The 17,158-nt window shown below is 42.8% G+C and overlaps 1 protein-coding gene across 1 annotated transcript in view; it reads right to left on the bottom strand.

Moving 5' to 3' along the window:
- The window catches only part of LRRC49 (leucine rich repeat containing 49), a 447,480-nt gene extending 430,774 nt beyond the window's left edge, over nt 1–16,706 (bottom strand). Inside the window, exon 1 of the mRNA XM_069222363.1 lies at nt 16,352–16,706. Within this exon, the coding sequence (XP_069078464.1) occupies nt 16,352–16,399 (48 nt within the window). The 5' untranslated portion in view covers nt 16,400–16,706. The remainder of the gene's footprint in view (nt 1–16,351) is intronic.
- Nucleotides 16,707–17,158: the final 452 nt, after the last annotated feature.

A 17,158-nucleotide genomic window follows, 5' to 3' on the forward strand; every position in this document is an offset into this window, starting at 1 on the left:
TGTGTAACATTGTAATGCTATCTGTATTTTACCCCCAGCTCCATCTTGACCACTGACTCCATTTTGTGCTTAGCTTCAAACGCAGGTATTTTCACCGCACAATTTATGCAACATGTTTTTCGCTCCCGCCACTCTCTTTTTCACCAAGGCAGGGACATAACATGGAGGAGTGAAGGAGAGATAAGGATGTACTAGAGAATGTTTATGGTACGGCAGGGAACAGTTCGGTTCTGGGAGCGCACCTTGGGATGTGGCCAATCTCTAAACGTGCTCTTTCAACACTGACCTGGAGCAGCCAGCGTTTGAACAACTACTTTCTGTATGGGATGGGGGAGTTTCTAGAATTCTACTCTTCAGCTTGTTTAAAATGTATGTAAGAAGGAAGCTTGATGACTGGAGTTAGGCAGAACTCATTTCCGGGCGGGGACGCCTTGCTTGGATCCCATTGTGGGTAGTTCTCTCTTTTCGCTGTCATTTGGGTTCACGGCTTGAAGCTGGCAAAGAGATGATGTCTATGTCTCGCACCATGGTGATGCATTATTAATTCTTTTTATCTTTGCGTTGTGCATGAATATATAATCACTATATATAGTTATATTATCAATGGTTGAAGTAGTGTATTCTCTTTGTTTGCTCCTATGATCACTATTATTCAACTGCTGTGATTATTTTCAGAAGTGTACTTGTGTTGCTACATTTGACATAAACGCTTTCCCTGTACGAACCTTGAGAAGTGCCTTATAAATTCATTACTCAGACTGAGTGCTACATTGTTGACATTCCTTTCATTTTGTTTCCTCTCAGTCTGAAGTATAGCAAAAAACATGTAGAACTATTTCTGCTTTCCTGTAATCTACTTTAGCTGTGCAAAAAATAAACAATGAATGACTCAGTTCAGCTAATGGTAGTTTATTTCAAGCCAAGGTTCAAAAGAGCTATAATGCTCATCAGGTTCCAAATGATGCAATAATAAAGCAGACAGAAGCATGTTGCACATTTGACATGGAGACTGGCTGGAGCTTTTCTACTGGTAAGTTAGGCATCCTTCCATGTCATACAATCATCATGGCAACATGACGTGACAGCAGTTGTTACCCACCCTAAAAATAGAGGGGTGAAGATGTGATTTTGGGTAAATCACTTAGGGTCAAATGTACAAAATTCCTATTTTGCATTTTCTAAATAGCGAATCCTAAGAGATCACTATTTAGGAAATGCAAAATGGAATGTACAAAAACAGATTTCCCAATAACGATTCTTACAGACTAGAATCGCTATTAGGAAATCAAAATTTAAGACATGCAACACCATTCGTTCCTAAGGGCTAAAGGCCCATAGGTACGAATGGTTTTGCATTTCCAAATTTGTTATTTCCTAAAAGGAAATCGCAAATTAGGAAATGCAAATCCATGGGTGTCCAGGGACCTATGGCCTCCCTTGATGCACCCCCAAAAAAGTGGTGCAAATATAAAGCTCGCAATTGCCCTAGGGGCATTTACGCGCTAAATGGCACTCTAAAAAATGCTTTTTGAATGCATTTTTAAACTTGCACTTGGTTACCATCGGAGTCAATAGTAATAGCATTCCCTAAATGCCCATTTCACATTTGGAAATGCTTTGTACATGTGCTTAGGAAATATTAAATCCCTATTTGTGTTTTCCTACTTGTGAATCGCAAAATGTGATTTATACTAGATAGAAATCACATTTGGCCTTTGTCAGTGGCAGCCGGCAGCTTTGGGAGGGGGGCGGGCGGGGCACACACACACACAAACACACAGACTCATTCTTTCAAACATGCCTGCACGCACCAAACATTCATTTTACAAGATCACACACATTCATTCTTTCACACACACACACACACATCCATTAACAACACTCATAACACTCAAACATGCACGCGCGCACCAAACATTCAATGTAAAACATAACACACATACATACACACACACACACACACACACACACTTACCTTTAGCCTCCAGGTCCCAGGAGGGTTGGGACTGCTGCCTTCCCTCATTGGCTGACCTGGGAAGGCAGCAGTCCCAGCCTCGTCACAGAGTGGGATGGGGTCAGTGAGACTGCTGACCCCACCCCACTCTGTGACAAAGTGTCACTGATTGACACTCGCCCTGGGCACTTCAGGGCTTAAACTGAAGCGCCCAGGGAGAGTGTCAATAGGTGACGCTTTCCTCGTCACCCAGGGGAGGGCCTCGAGGCACCTTTGCTGGGCCGAGGAGGTCACGCCCACAGGAGCTGTGATCTCCTCAGCCCAGCAAAGTTCAGCTCAGGCAGCCAGGAGTCTGCACAAATCGCACATGTCTGCTCCTGGCTGCCTGACCGGAGCATGAAGAGTATCTGTCAGGCTGACCTTTGAGCCCTCCGCCCTAAAGGACAAGCAGCCACTGGCCTTTGTACATCTGAAAAGACAATTCAGATTTTCTTAACGGACCAAATTTGCAATTCGGTCCATTATGCAATACTGATGCTTTTCGTACATCTAGCCCTTAACCTCCTGTGCCTAAAAAATTAACATGACTGTGTAATCTAACTAGTGCCCTTGCAAAGCACACCAATACATGCCTGCTCGAGTTGCTTTAATAAAACTGGCAAAAAAATAGACAAAAAAAATCCTACTATGCCCTGCTTGAGGTCACATGTTCATGGAGAGGTCCTTTACCTCATCTTATGTTTTATCCAATATCCATATATTAATGTCGGGCATTAGCCTCATTCGGCCAAGTACCAGCACCTTTTATTTAAGAATTATTCATACATGCAAAACTGAGGCTTCTATACTGTTATGCGTTCTGGGATGAGCTGTTTTTATTTAGCTGGACCAGGAGCGGTAGATAATTATTTAATTTTTTTATTATTCCCCTAACACCTCCCCCGCCCCACCACGTTAGGATGGCGGCAGCTGCCACTGCATCGACTACAGGAAACATATTGGCTGGGTTTCGATCACTTAATTATAACAAATTATTATTTTCAAGGGAAAGAAACTACTGCAGCGCTATAGCTTCTATTTAACCAAAAGCTGTCACAACAATTCTGCGTATGTGATGAGAGATGGGATGTGATGAGTTGTCTAGGTAACAATGAAAAGCAATCTGAAGTAAGCAGCGATGGTAGCGTGTCGGGGAGCTGTTGGGCTTAGCACAAAAATATTATTTGACATATGCAATAAAAGCATTGGCAAGGACAAAAATACTAAACAAAAACTAAACAAAAATAAATGGAAGGAAACATGACTTAAGAGTCTTGGCACTGAAGTGCACTACTTAGCGAGTGAGTAGACATTTGTGCAGAGGAAATATGCTGTTATTCACAGTGAGAAGAGCAAACCATTAAAGTAGGATGACCCTTTGCCCCATGCTGTATGCTGGTAATAGGCAGAAGCAAAATGGAATGACAGTCGAACAAACTAACGCAGAGGACCACTGACTGAAAACTCCTATATGTATGTATATAGTTATACATTTTTTTAAACATCTTTGCAGAGAAGGAATGGATTTTACTCAATCAGATTTTTGATGCTAAAGTCAGTAAAAAAGAAATAAAAAAAAATAATCAGGCTAGTGCTGGACCTAAAAACACTTTTATCCACTACACCGCATTCAGGATGCTAACCTTACAGTTCACAATGCTGTTTTTGTTGTAGAAAGGGTGTTTGTAGGGAACATTCAGTTTTCAGGATACGTACTTCCACATATCAGTATCTCACGTTTCGGGTGTGGGAAAGCCACAATCAGTACAAAGTTTTACCCTTCAGCTATCATCTTTGTTGAGAATAGGTACTAGCGCCAGTGGTAGCACACTTGCATTTAATGGTTAATTTTTTTAAAGGTTCAAGCCAAATTGGTGTCAGTCTGTATCACTCTACAATCTCTGAATTTGATCACCAAACACCAGAAATGCAGTCTGAAGCCCACAATGAAGAGGATCTTCATAGGGGAACTACTAGATACAGAATGCTGTCAAGTGTTCCTGACAGATTCCAGAATGCAGAGTCTATAGGCTGTTATCAGACCTTTTTAGCTTCCTAAGGTTTCAGCAAGAACTTGGTTGAAGGATCAAGGGTTAATGTTGATAGTGTCTTGGACGAGGAACCACCTACATACTTTCATGCACCATCTGCTCAACCACCTGTCCTCATCTACTAACAATTATGAGAGGTTCATACCAGTCACAGGCGTGATAAGAGACAAACTACAGTGGTGGTTAGAGACTCTGAATTTGAAAAAGGTCATTTACTTACAATATCCCAAAATCCAGTGGCGGTAACATCAGATAATGAGAAACAAATAGTGAAAATGCAAGCAACCTATTCCCCGAACTGGAAGAAACTAAGAGCAGTATTGGTATAATATACTCTCTATGGGGACTCTCAACCCCTCCAACGCAAAGCAATTCCAAAGGGAATGAAAAACAAGCTACTGGCAGATTTGGTGGAGAGCATTTGTGCTTGGGCAGAGGCCCATGTTTTTGTCCCTCAAAGTGGTATATCCCAGGCAGAGACAACGTACAGAAGGATTGTTTCAGTCGCAACATCCCAACTTCAGTTTCATATCATCCGAGTCTACTGGCATTTAGAATCATAGTGGCACTGTTCAGGAATCCGTGGCTGGATTTATTCGCATCTCAGAAAAATATGCTACAAGCTCAATTCTGCTTTGTCAAATGGTACTCAAATGTATGAACACTGGTTACTATGTGGATTCCCACCAATTCCTCTGCGCCTAAGGGTATTACAAAAGTTTTCTCAGTGAGAGGAATTTGAGGGATTCTAATTGCCCCTTTCTGGACATGCATTCTGTGGTTTCCTATACTCAAACAGCTAGCAGTGAATCAATTATGTTATCTTTCACTGAACACTTCACCTCTCCAGTTTCCAGTGCTGTCCTAGAGACAACTGCTGAGTTTGCACCTCATGGCATGGAGATTCACACGGGGTGTTATAGGGAACTTGAGCTGGACATTCAATCAGCCAGGAATACGTGGACTCTTAACATCTATGCTAAGCACTGTTTCAGTTTCAGAACTTATGTAAAAGTTAAGGCTTAGAAGCTAAATCATGTGATCTTTTCCAGATCCTGCTATATTTTACTACTAAACAAGCAGTCACAAGTGCAATTACCTTGCAGGTACTAGGGTCATGATATGAATGGTGTAGCAGGTGTGGTGGCACAGGGGCCAAAAGGTCTAGGAAACTCACTGAACTCAGATTATTGCTATATTTTATTATTAAAAAAGCTGTCACAAATGCAATTACCTTGCAGGCACAAGGGTCATGATTTCAATGGTGTAGCAGGTGCAGTGGCATGGGGCCAACACCTCTGGGAAACCCAAAAAGCACTGGTTATTGCTTTATTTCACTGCGTTGTCCAACTCTGAACCACTGGCTATCTCCCCAGCTCCCTAGTGACCGTCTGGCATCCAAGTGCTCCCCGTGGTGCAGTGCAAGCACTGCTTCCTCATCCACCACCACGCTTCCTAACCATTCATCTCTCCCCTGACTGCCAACCAAAAACCCCATTTCTAACAGTAGCTAACTCTCTTTCTCACTCTCTCTCTCTGTTGGTCTCTGTCTACATTAACTTATCTCTGTCTCCATCTGTATCTGCCAGAGTATAAATATGTATGTACCTATCTACCCACGTACATCTGTCAGCTTATCTCCATCACTTATTTATCTTTATAAACCTCTTGCTGTAGCGCTCTGTGCCAATCTGTGTCTCTTTATGTTTCTCTGTCCATGTGATTCTTGCTGTCTGCACCCCTTCATTCTCCTTCACTTGTCTTTCTACACCTAAATCAGTTTAAATCATAATCTCTCCCAACATCTGTGAGGACCCTAGTGCATCCTGGGTACAATCTGACCATGCGTCGGCTTGGACAGCAGTGTATTCTGAGCACAGTCTGACTCCACAGCATTGGGGACATGTTTGCATTATAATTTCAAGGTTGGGCTATGTGTTATCATAATAAATTATATAAGTTGCGTTTGGGAAGCCGCAAGGAGAAACTGCTTTGTCCAATGTGCAAGTAGGGTCCAACACCGCTGCAGCACTTTATAGCACTTTTCTTCTCCCTCGGCACAGGTGTTTGGGAAACCGCAAGGAGGAACAGAGGGACTCAGACCGGGATAATATCAGGACTGCTTTGCTCTGTGCAAGGAGAGGTCAACACTGCTGCAGCGCTTTATAGCGCTTTTCTTCTCCCGCAGTGTGGGATGCATGTGGGACGGGCCTGGGCCAAGATCAGACCCATCTTCACCCAGAGGAGGCCGGGCTGGGCCACCCCTCTTTTGTGTCCATCAAAACAGGTATGGCATGATTATGTGATTTCGTACCCCTTGACTATAAGGGTGATAATTTGCTTCCCTTAATAATTGAGACAGTGGGGAACCGAAAGCTGCCATCTAGTTCGGCTAAATCTCATACTCTCACTCCTATGTCCCTGGATGGATTTCTACAACCTGTGGTGAAGGTCATTAGTAAAGAGATTGAACTAGCAGAACATAATTTATCTCTTTCTTCCCCCACTTTTTGAGTTATATCTGAGGAGCCGCCTTTTGCCTCTGACAGGGCTACAAAGGGGGAAAGGACTTCATCCCTGGAATCTAATGCCCTGAGTAGCTCCCACCATGCGGTGGATATACCATCTTCACGGAGACCTGTTAAGTCTATAGTTCTCTTAGAACTTGACATCCTGGTAATCCCTAACAATCAGGGTGAGCTAGCTCCAGGGAAAAGAGAGGGTGGAGGCTGATGGAAAGTCCAAATGCCCATGTGTGAGTACTGCACAATCATCTAAGGCACTTGATGAGCTTGATAAAGGAACTGGCATGCTGGGAATCATTATTGGACAAACTTTATGTTAAGTTCATAGCTGCTTCGGACACCAAATTAGATCCAATTGTTGAACGACTGTCTGCACTTGAATTAAGGTTATCCAGTTGTAAATTACATGTGCCTCCTTGTGGTATGTTGGATGGCAAAGTCCAAGATTGTGTACCTATGGCCTTACCTCAGCAAATGGCCTTGTAGTGATATTTGTGTGTTGACCACTGATTTCGTGTCGCACTACTTTGCACTTGGCTTAGCTGCCCACTGTCACTTTAGTGGTCACTAGTTATAGACTCCATTTTGTGAGCAGTTTTCCGTACAAACATGTTATGCAACGTGTTTTCTATTTCTGCGAGTTCTCTTTCTCACTGAAGAGCTATGACATATTATCACCTAAGAACTAGTACATAATATGGAGGAGTCAGGCAGTCAGCACGATAAGAATGTACCAGACTGATATTTATAGTACAAGCAGGGAATGGTTTGACTTTGGGAGGGACGCCTTGGGATTTTGGCCAGATCCCAATGCATTTCTTTCAAAGCTTATCTAAACTAGCCAGCGTTTTTTAATATTTCTTTTTGTATGGGAGGGGTTTTTCTAGAAGGCACCTTCTGCGGTTCTTTAAGATATACAAGATGGCCCTGCTCAGTAGTCGTGGATTCCAAGACCTTGGTCAGGATTTAGACGTCAAATTCCTGACACCTGTCCTGTGAGAGTGGAGGTCTCTTTCTCGCAGTCGAACGGGGTCATCTTCTTGCTGGCATGAGAAAGATGAAGCATCTGACAGGCCCTATGGTGATGAATTTTATTAATTATTTGCTTTGCATTGTGAATTAATATATATCCACATATCAATATAAGTGTTTGTATCCTTGCATGTATACATTTGCTGTTCATAGATTGAAGATTCCTTAGACATGGTCTTACATTATTGTTGCACATTTTGAAAGTACACTTTTTTACTCTTCGATCCTTTCAGTGTGTACATTTTGGCTCAGTCAAAAGTAAAACAAAACAGGCCTTTAATAGGGGAATGGGGGTGGAGGTGAGGAATGGGCTTCTAATATGAGGGGAGCATCTCGCCTTGATTGTGTTAATGCAATCTACAACCCCGCTGCCCTAAACGAGCATGCTAATCACATTGATTGTAACAAGGGAATAGGGTTCAGGAATAAACCTCCGTGGCTCACCAGCCCTCAATGGTCCACCAGCGAAGGGACTAGTGCACAGCCTAAGGGGGGGTAACAGCAGCAGGCTTCCGGTGGGGGCAACTGTTACCTACTCTAGAGAAGTATCAGCACCAGTTGAGCGACAGCTTCCCGCCCCTTCGAAAGATAAACTGGAGTTACCACCAGATTGTTGCCTGTGCATTTCTATATTGACTGATGTCTCTTATTTGAATTCTGATAAAAATTAAACAACTTTTGAGCTGAAAAATAAAATCTGCCACTGGCTAGCACCATACACAGACTTTAGGCTGCACAAGTCTAAGGACATCCTGTTTGTGAGAACGGTTGGGTGCATTGGGCCCTAGCTAAATCTAATAGAAAATGGGGACTGTGTCGTAATTAACTGTAGGTACCCGGAGCTTGCTGAGAGGCTGATTTACTGGGGTGACAGGGTACATTGGGACAGATTTGGTACAGGTGTGAGGGTTGTTCCGTTAGGGTTTTTTTTATTCCCATTTAAGGGAGCCACAGCCACAAATAAGGGCATGAGGGGGGCGTGAATTGGGTTCAATGTCAGCGATGAGTCTCTTTATTGTTCCCGTTGCTAACAGATCCCAGAGTCTTAATGACCTCGAGAGCCAGAACCGATGCCATAGGGGTTATAGTAGTAGAAATGAGTTAGCCCACCCCAAAGCAGTTCACGGAAGACCTATCTTGAGAAGCCTGATGTGATTTGTGGGACAGTAGGGACCCTGTCACAGACTAGGTGGCTGTAAACAAATACATCTTTCTTTGAGTTTGTTAACTGCTGTTCCTAGCCCCTTGGCTCATCAAGTTTGGCCTAACCCTGACCTTAAGAACACAGATGAGCCACAGGCCCATTTCTATGACAATGTGCAGGAATTAGCAACCCTGCTATTGTCATGGAATATAGCAGGTTTAAACAAGAAAACTGCAGACCCAGAGTGGTGAATGTTTATTGATAAGTGTGATTTAGTTGTTATGAAAGAAACATGGGCCCTGGATAAACAATATAGACTGGGATACTGGAACTATAGTATTGAGACAGCACCTTCTAAAAAAGGGTGTCCATCTGGTGGGTTGATAATATGGGTCAAGAATACTCTTAACCTAGAGATTAAAACACTAGATGTGAACAGCCAAGACATCTTAGGACTAGTCGTGAGAGGAAGAAGGGGTTTGTGGGTGCATATTTATAGCATCTATAATTGCACCACAAAGCATAATAGGGAATCACCAACTTTACCAGTTCCTAGTTTGCCACTTGTGTAATAGGAGGGTAAATCACCCCTTATTACTAGCCAGCAATTTGACCACCGTCTTTGAACTATTAGAGGGTTTAGCATCAATATATGGTGCGGAGTATGAGACTAGGGGAATGCCTGATTTAGGGTCTAAGGGCCTGATTACAACTTTGGCGGAGGGGGTTAATCCATCCCAAATGTGACGGATATCCCGCCCGCTGTATTATGAGTTCCATAGGATATAATGGACTCGTAATACGGCGGGCGGAATATCCGTCACATTTGGGACAGATTAACCCCCTCCGCCAAAGTTGTAATCAGGCCCTAAGTCCCTATTGCCCTCGCCCATGAATGCTATTCAGCTTTTTCCTCTTACGCTGACGCACAGTAAACATGTGTGTAATGGGAGGTTCACCTCAGATATGAAGTGCTCTCCTACCTTTATGTGTGAGTCTGCAACAAGTAATATTATGTTTTTCAGGATCTGGGTTGCAACTTACGTTGAAGGGTCTTTTTTCAGGGAGCATAGCAGTTGAGGGGCTGTTTTGCTTCACTAAGGACTGAGATGAAACACACACACACACTGAAAGTAATTTCTGGCATGCAACTCTTAGTCTAGGAAATAGATTTATTAAACCACTCCATGAGGCTCGCAAAGAAAGGTCAAAAGTGTACAACTGAAAGTGCACGTTTAAAAATGGTCACAGCAAACATGTACAAAGAATACTCTGCTTCAATCTATAAACAGCAAATACATTCATGCAGCTATATGTTCATGCACAATGCAAAGCAAATAATAAGAATTAAAAATGCATCACCATGGGGCACAGTTGAATTTGCTTCATCTCTTCTGCCAGCAACAGGCCGTTGAACCCGGTTGACCGTGAAGAAAGAGAGAGAAAAACTACCCTCACGGAAATTGGTAACGGACACAGGCTTCCATGCACAGTTACATGCCACTCAAAGTCTTTTTCCTGCACTGGATAGCCTGTGGAATTGCTTCTTTTGCCAAATCAAAAGTGCATTGCTGCTGCTGTCCCCATTCAAACTTATGTTTCTTTCTTGTCACTTTGTAAAAAGGGAATCAAGATCTGACTCAAATGAGGGATATGCTGTCTCCAAAAACGAAACAATCTGCTGAATCGCTGCATCTCTTGCTTAGTGCAGGAAGTGGCAAACTCGAGAACCTTTTGTTTCGCTTGCGGCAACAACTATCTAAGTCCCTGATTCCAGTGAATAACTAGAAACTTCACATTTTGAGAGGGTTGTTGTGTCTTGTCTGGATTAATCATCCACCCTTTACTCTGCAAGAGTTCCACAATCCAATCCAACTGAGTCTGCACCTGTTCTTCTGTCCCTCCCTGAATCATCACATCAATGTAATGGGTCAATTGCAAGCCTGAGATGATAGACACTTCATCCAGGTGTTCTGCCACCAGCCAGTGACAGATGGTGGGGCTATGTAAATACCAAGAGAGAGAGCCTTTGCATCCAGAATTCTCTGCCGGCATGTGAAAAGGAAAATTGTTCTTGACATTCTGGGACCAAGGGTATGGAAAAGAACGCATTGGCAATATAAATGGTGGCACCATGTCCCTTTATGTTTCTGTATTCGTTCAATCAAAGTGATGGTGTCTGGGTGTCCCTCCTCTTTAATTCTCTGCATTGCATTGCATCTTGCAAGGTATGCCACTCTGAATTTGTAGGATACTTCAGATTACATCCATCAACAACAAGTTGCAATAACAAGTCTGGTTTTGCCCTTTAAAACCCCTGGACTGTTCCTGTATTACTGGGTAAGAACTTAAAGTACAAAATTTAGGAGAGTCTCCTATCTCCACCATTACTCCAGAAGCTCCAGTTTCAAACAAACAATCTCACAACCCAAGCAAGTAATGACTCACCACTTCGCTGTTTAACTCTATCTATTATGTCATTTATTTATTGCTGGTTATAATCTTCTAAAGCATTTAAGGCAATTCCTGCTGGATTCTGGGAGCTGCTTTGTTTTTTCTGTGTATTTATAGGTTGTGCGAGAACCATGTTCTTACTCTGTTCACTTGACTCACATTGGCCCCCACCTTTTTTAACCTCTTCATTACTAGAGTTTGAAAAATCACTGCTCCAAATGCCGGCATCCCAAGAATCTGGGCTCCAGTCCAAGTAAGCTCTAGCAATGGCTAAATGCACCTTTTTCTGATTTATCCTTCCTCTGCGTTACGGTATTTGTTCTGGGCAACTTTAATTGCAGCACACTCTGCTATGGTTTGGTATGTATCTGCCTTGTCCTGCAATAACTTATTCTGACAGGAGAGCATGGTTACAGTATTTTTTGAGTCATCAAGTTGTTTTTCTAACTGACTTTCCTGTACTAACTGTTTAAATTTTTCATGCAATTTCCTGTAAGGAGACAAAAGTATTCATCCCCGTTTGCTGATCATCCTTCCCTTGAACAGGTACTTTTTTCAAACAAGATAAAACATTATGTGGTTCTGTTTCACCTAAACATTCATCCCAACAGCCTGTGATGAAAGGCTCAACAGACAGCATTTGTCCATAATTTTAGCCTTTCAGCTCGGGGACCAATGTAATTAGGACAATTCTGATTGAAAGGCAGGGAGTGTCCTGTGCTCTGATCCTGAGGGAGGGGCAGATAGATCAGAAACAGGCCTCCTTGCCAGTGTGTCTCCTTCCCACAAAAATGTAATGTGTGCTGTTGGTAAATCTGCAAATGTAAAGGGGCTTGGAAACCTGTTTTGGCTTTAATTTAGGGAGTCACTTGAAGCTTTCTGATAGCAAAGATATTTTCTTTTAGAGATGTGCTGAGCTGTGGAGTGTATTGTCTTAACGGACAGTTTAAAAAAATGTTTGCACTAGGTATAATATGTATATTATTGAAATCTGTATTTTAGAAAGGCTTTTTTTTTTAATGTAACCTAAATGTATTTGCGCACTTCGTGGCACTCTATATTATGTTGTGTGTAATGCATGATTAAAATGAGGACTTGCACATTTACAGTGCTTTCCGGGACCTTGGCACCTCATAGTACTAACAAACATTGGCAAAGCCAACAGGTCTTATCTACGCAAGAGTTATTGGCTTTGCTAGTCCGGAATGCAGTAGTACAGGAGTAGAGTGGTGTAGAGTGCAGTGATGGAAAGTGTTGTGTTCCTGAGTAGACTGTCAGACTGCAGTAGTGCACAGTGGAGTATAGCGGTATAGAGAGAATGGCGTAGAGTACAGTGGTGCTGAGTAGAGTGTAGTGGCGCATAGTGCAGTTGTTTAGGGTACACTGAAGTAGAGTGCAGTGGTTTAGAGTACAGTGGGGCAGAGTGGCGTAGAGTGCAGTGGTATAGAGTGCAGTGGTTTAGAATGGATTGTTTCACAGTAGAGTGAAGTGGAGAGGTGCCGGGTAGAGTGCAGTGGCATAGCGTGGGAGGTGCAGGGTAGAGTGCTGTGGCATAGAATGCAGTGGCGTAAAGTAGATTGTTTCACAGTAGAGTGAAGTGGAGAGGTGCAGGGTAGAGTGCAGTTGCATAGAGTGGCTTAGAGTGTAATGGCATATAGTAAAGTGACGTAGAGTGCCACGGTATAGAGTGCAGTGGTGCAGAGTAGATTACGGTGACAAACAATGTATTGGTGTAGAGTGCAGGGGGCATAGAGTTGAGTGTTACAGAGTAAAGTGCATTTAGCATAGAGTGTACTGGCATAGAGTGCAGTGGCGTACAGTGCAGTTGCAGAGTGGTATAGAATGGATTTGTGCATAGTAGATTAGTGTGGCCTAGACTGGAGTGGTGTAGAGTGCAGAGGCACAGATGGCGGTGGTGTATAGAGGCGTAAAGTGCACTGGCACAAAGTAGAGCAGAGAAGCGCAGTGTGAAGTGGCATAGAGTGCAGTGGCATAGAGTGGAGTAGAGTGCAGTGTCCCAGAGTACAGTTGCATGGAGTGGTGTAAGTGGAGTGGTGCGGAGTAGAGTGGAATGGAGTATGTATGGTGTACTAGCACACTGCCAATACAGACAACGCATTTTTGATTGAAATGACCATTACATTTGCACAGACATACAGTTTTTCTAATACAACAATACAGTACACAAATGATGTGTGGAAACTCCATCACCTATTGTAATTATTTGTTTTAATCATATTAAGGTATTTGTTTCCAGCACAGTTCAGAATTAACAACACTGTGATTAATTTGTGTTCCTAATTGTGATATATTCTGAAATCCTTGCAGAGTTCATTTAAATGTTGTCATGTGATACAAAAAAACTTTTTACTACCCCCAGTATCCAGCAAGAGTCACATAAATCCTCTCACTTTGAAGTCAGAGAAAGAAAAGTAAACACCAAGCTCCCATCGAAGACAAAGCCTGACATTTGACCTTGTTCTTTGAACCAACAGCAAATGTGATGAGATATGAACAAGATTTGCAGGCCTGTTTACAGAAAGGGGGCACTCTGAAAGATATTGTAAATAAGGTTTCAGCAAGGGAAGGGGCAAACTCAAGCTGGACAGCCTAAAGCCAGCACTTGAAGGAACGAATTGTGAGTTACAAACCACAAAGCCAACGGCAAGCAAAGGGCGGAATGCATTCCCTGGGAAACTCTATGAAGGATACTTTGTGGGAAATGTCCAGTATTTTAGCCTAGTCCATATCTTGCAGGGATTTGGCCACATCTGTCTCCCATGTAGGATACCAAGAAGCCCTGGAGTGGTCTCCATGTTGTAGGAAAGATATGTATACACCCATCTTATCAGTTTGCCACCAGTCCTTATGGTGTACAGCTTCTGGCACACTTCATGTAGGGTTACTCCGAGGCGGCAGACATGAAATAGGGCATTTAATGATTGTTTGAAAGTAAGGAGTTGACCCAGGTGAAGATGTAGTCTGCCACAAGAGTTTGGAAATCTAGTAGCTCACCGTCCAGAAACAAATCCCCCAATTTTAAGATGCCTGCAGCATACCACTGACGGATTTGCTCTGAGAGCAGCCATCCTGTGCACGTGGAAAGGCCTAGCAAAGTTAGGAGCACAGGTTTTGTTCATGTCAGATAGCTTACAGGTTCTAGCAAGGCAAGAGAAAGAATTCTGGATGATGTTCCGTAGAATGCTCAGTAGGAAACAATGAGTAGTGCAGGAAGACCCCCTCGAAATCTTTACCGATAAACAGCATCTCATGCAGGGGGCTGGCAGACAGCAAGCAAACCACCTGTTGGACCTGTGCAGCCAAATAAATAGTGTTCTAACTCCGGAAGGCCTAATCCACCCGCAGTCACGGGTAGCTTTAGAGTGAAAAGAGCTACCCAGCGGCCCCACATCAACCAAATCTGATGTATGGCGTTCTGAAGAAGGAATGAGGGATGAGCAGGGGTAAGTTTGCAGAATAATACAATAATCAGGGTAGCACACCATCTTCACTGGTGCCACGTGGACCACTACAGAAAGCAGAAGAGAAGACCAAAAAGCAAACTGAGCTCAGAGGGACCATGTCGCTCTCCCGAGTTTATATTATATATATATATATATATATATACACACACACAGAAACATACACACCATATGTTATAGAAACACTAATTACGTTTTAAAATCTTTCTCATGTTCTTACATTCATTTTGTTTGTGCAATTTACATCCCAAATATTTTGAAGATTCTATGTGTACTTTGACACTAAGGGATAAACCAGATCACTGGTTTGGTGGCTTTCGTTCAATTGCAAAACCATTTTACAACATGGACAGAGTGGGCAATTGCCTTGCACAACCTTGCAAGGGGTCTGTCCCCTACCCACCCTACACGAGCATGAACAGTGAACCATTGCACCATTAGAGGTTGCCAGGGTAGGTTGGTGCTGCTTGTTCAACTATTTGAACAGTGACTCTTCTGTTTCCCTCCTGTCTGGAGAGACAACTCTCCAGGTACACAATACCTTAAGATACTCTTAGTGGACCCATCTTGTCTGATTTTAAGAAGTGTCCCACCTAGTTCTTGTCTTCCTTATTTATCCAGTTCTTAGCAACAACCCTTTGAATCAGTTGTTTAGATCTGACATCTGATCTTGAGTTCATCCTCCTCTTTTATTATCTTATATTAGTAGTCTGGGCTTCCAGCTCTGAGAAACATGAAGAGTCCCGGACGGACACTCTAGTGCTGTCAGACTACAAACAAGTTGTGGGTATCTCACATTAGGTGTGACACTGTCGCACAAACCATCTGCTCTGCCTCATTATTATTTTTTCAGGTTAAAAGTCCACTGGAGGTTGGGGTGAGCCATATGTTTTTGTTCAACTTGTTTAAACTATCATAAGGTTACTTACCTTAATATTTCCCAAATTGTTTCGGGGTTTTGAAATTTTAAGGAACATAATCAACATTTTGCTGTTGCTTTCTCTCTAAGAAAGATTGGGTAGATTTGAATAGGGGTGATGGCCTTGACACAGTGCTGAAGGGCATTAATTTATTACTGAATAAGGACATAATGTGACACTTGAATTTAGCATACCAGGAGGCAATCACATAAAGACCACAGAGAATAAATAGTGTTATGTGAAAAAAGGAGTAAATAAATGTTTTTATAACATATTAGGGTATGGTCTCTTTTTGCCCAATTTTTTGACCCTTCGTCCAGAATTTTTGTCCTGGATTTTGCCTCTTTGTCCTGAGTTTTTTTACAGACCTATCCAGAATGTGCCTTGATGCCACCCTAGCCAAAGATCAATATTACACTACTAAATCAACTACTGCTATAGATTGGTGATGTTTTCCAGCTAGAAACTGTGGTCTGAAATATGTTTACAATATAATATTACTCAAAGTGATCCACCTCAGTCCTGGAAACTCATTAGTACATCAAAGCTAGAAATGTCACACATGGGGAAAGGGAACTTTCCAGCTCTCTATGATGTAGCCGAAATAAAATATATCCGGTAAATTGCAGAATGCAGTTAACATAGTCACGTGCTCAGGACACGTGGCTGTCCTGTAGATATCTACTGGAACAACGTAATGTAACGTCCCTCCCCCTCTGCCCAGTAAAAGACAAAGGCCGTTGTACTCACCGCTGGACTGCCAGCCGCAAGCCGCCCCCGGTACCTGCTGGGCTGCATATCGGTCTCAGGAGATGCGCAGAATTTGTTGGCAAAAACCTAATCTGGCCAAGACAATCTGCGCTTGGTCTGTTGTAGAGCAGCCAGCGTTATCCTCTTAGTCTCCGCCCCTCTCCGTTGCTTCCTTTGTTGTCCTGGTAACGGCCGCCTGTTGATCCTGCTTCCGGTATAGTTGTTTGGGGTTCCTTACCTTTTTCCGACATTGTGTGTGTTACTGCTGCTACAAAGTATATTAACGTCCTGCTGCAAGTTGTCCGGTGTTTTAGCCGTCCATGGTACTGTACCCTTTGACTACCGAGACCAATGCAGCGGAAGTGACGTCCGGCCAAGCGCCTGCTTCTAAGCTACAGATGCGACCTTCACGAAAATGAGTATCGCCCATCTCAATTTTTAGGACTACTAGTAACGTCTCCCGCCAGGGTTTTAAGTGGAGTTAAAAAAGTGAGCGGGAGAGATTTAAAGGGTCCTGGTTTATGCTATTAAGGACTTGGGAACACGTAAACTTAATTTCTGTTGTTTCCAAAGTGCGCCACCGGAACATCATTTTGGTTCCACTTTAAGCTTTCTGTTATTGTATCCAAAGACACAACAACTGATATACACCTTGTTTAATATAGTATTTTTTTTAAAAAAAATATCAAACTGACTTTTGACAGCTGTGTACCACCTTCATAACACATTTGCACATAATCAAAATTGCAACTGGAATACTTAAAAGATTGGCAGGTGCACGCTGCCGAGAGTCCAAAGACTGGATGA

Source organism: Pleurodeles waltl, chromosome 3_1, assembly GCF_031143425.1.
Source record: "Pleurodeles waltl isolate 20211129_DDA chromosome 3_1, aPleWal1.hap1.20221129, whole genome shotgun sequence".
Taxonomy (NCBI): domain Eukaryota; kingdom Metazoa; phylum Chordata; class Amphibia; order Caudata; family Salamandridae; genus Pleurodeles; species Pleurodeles waltl.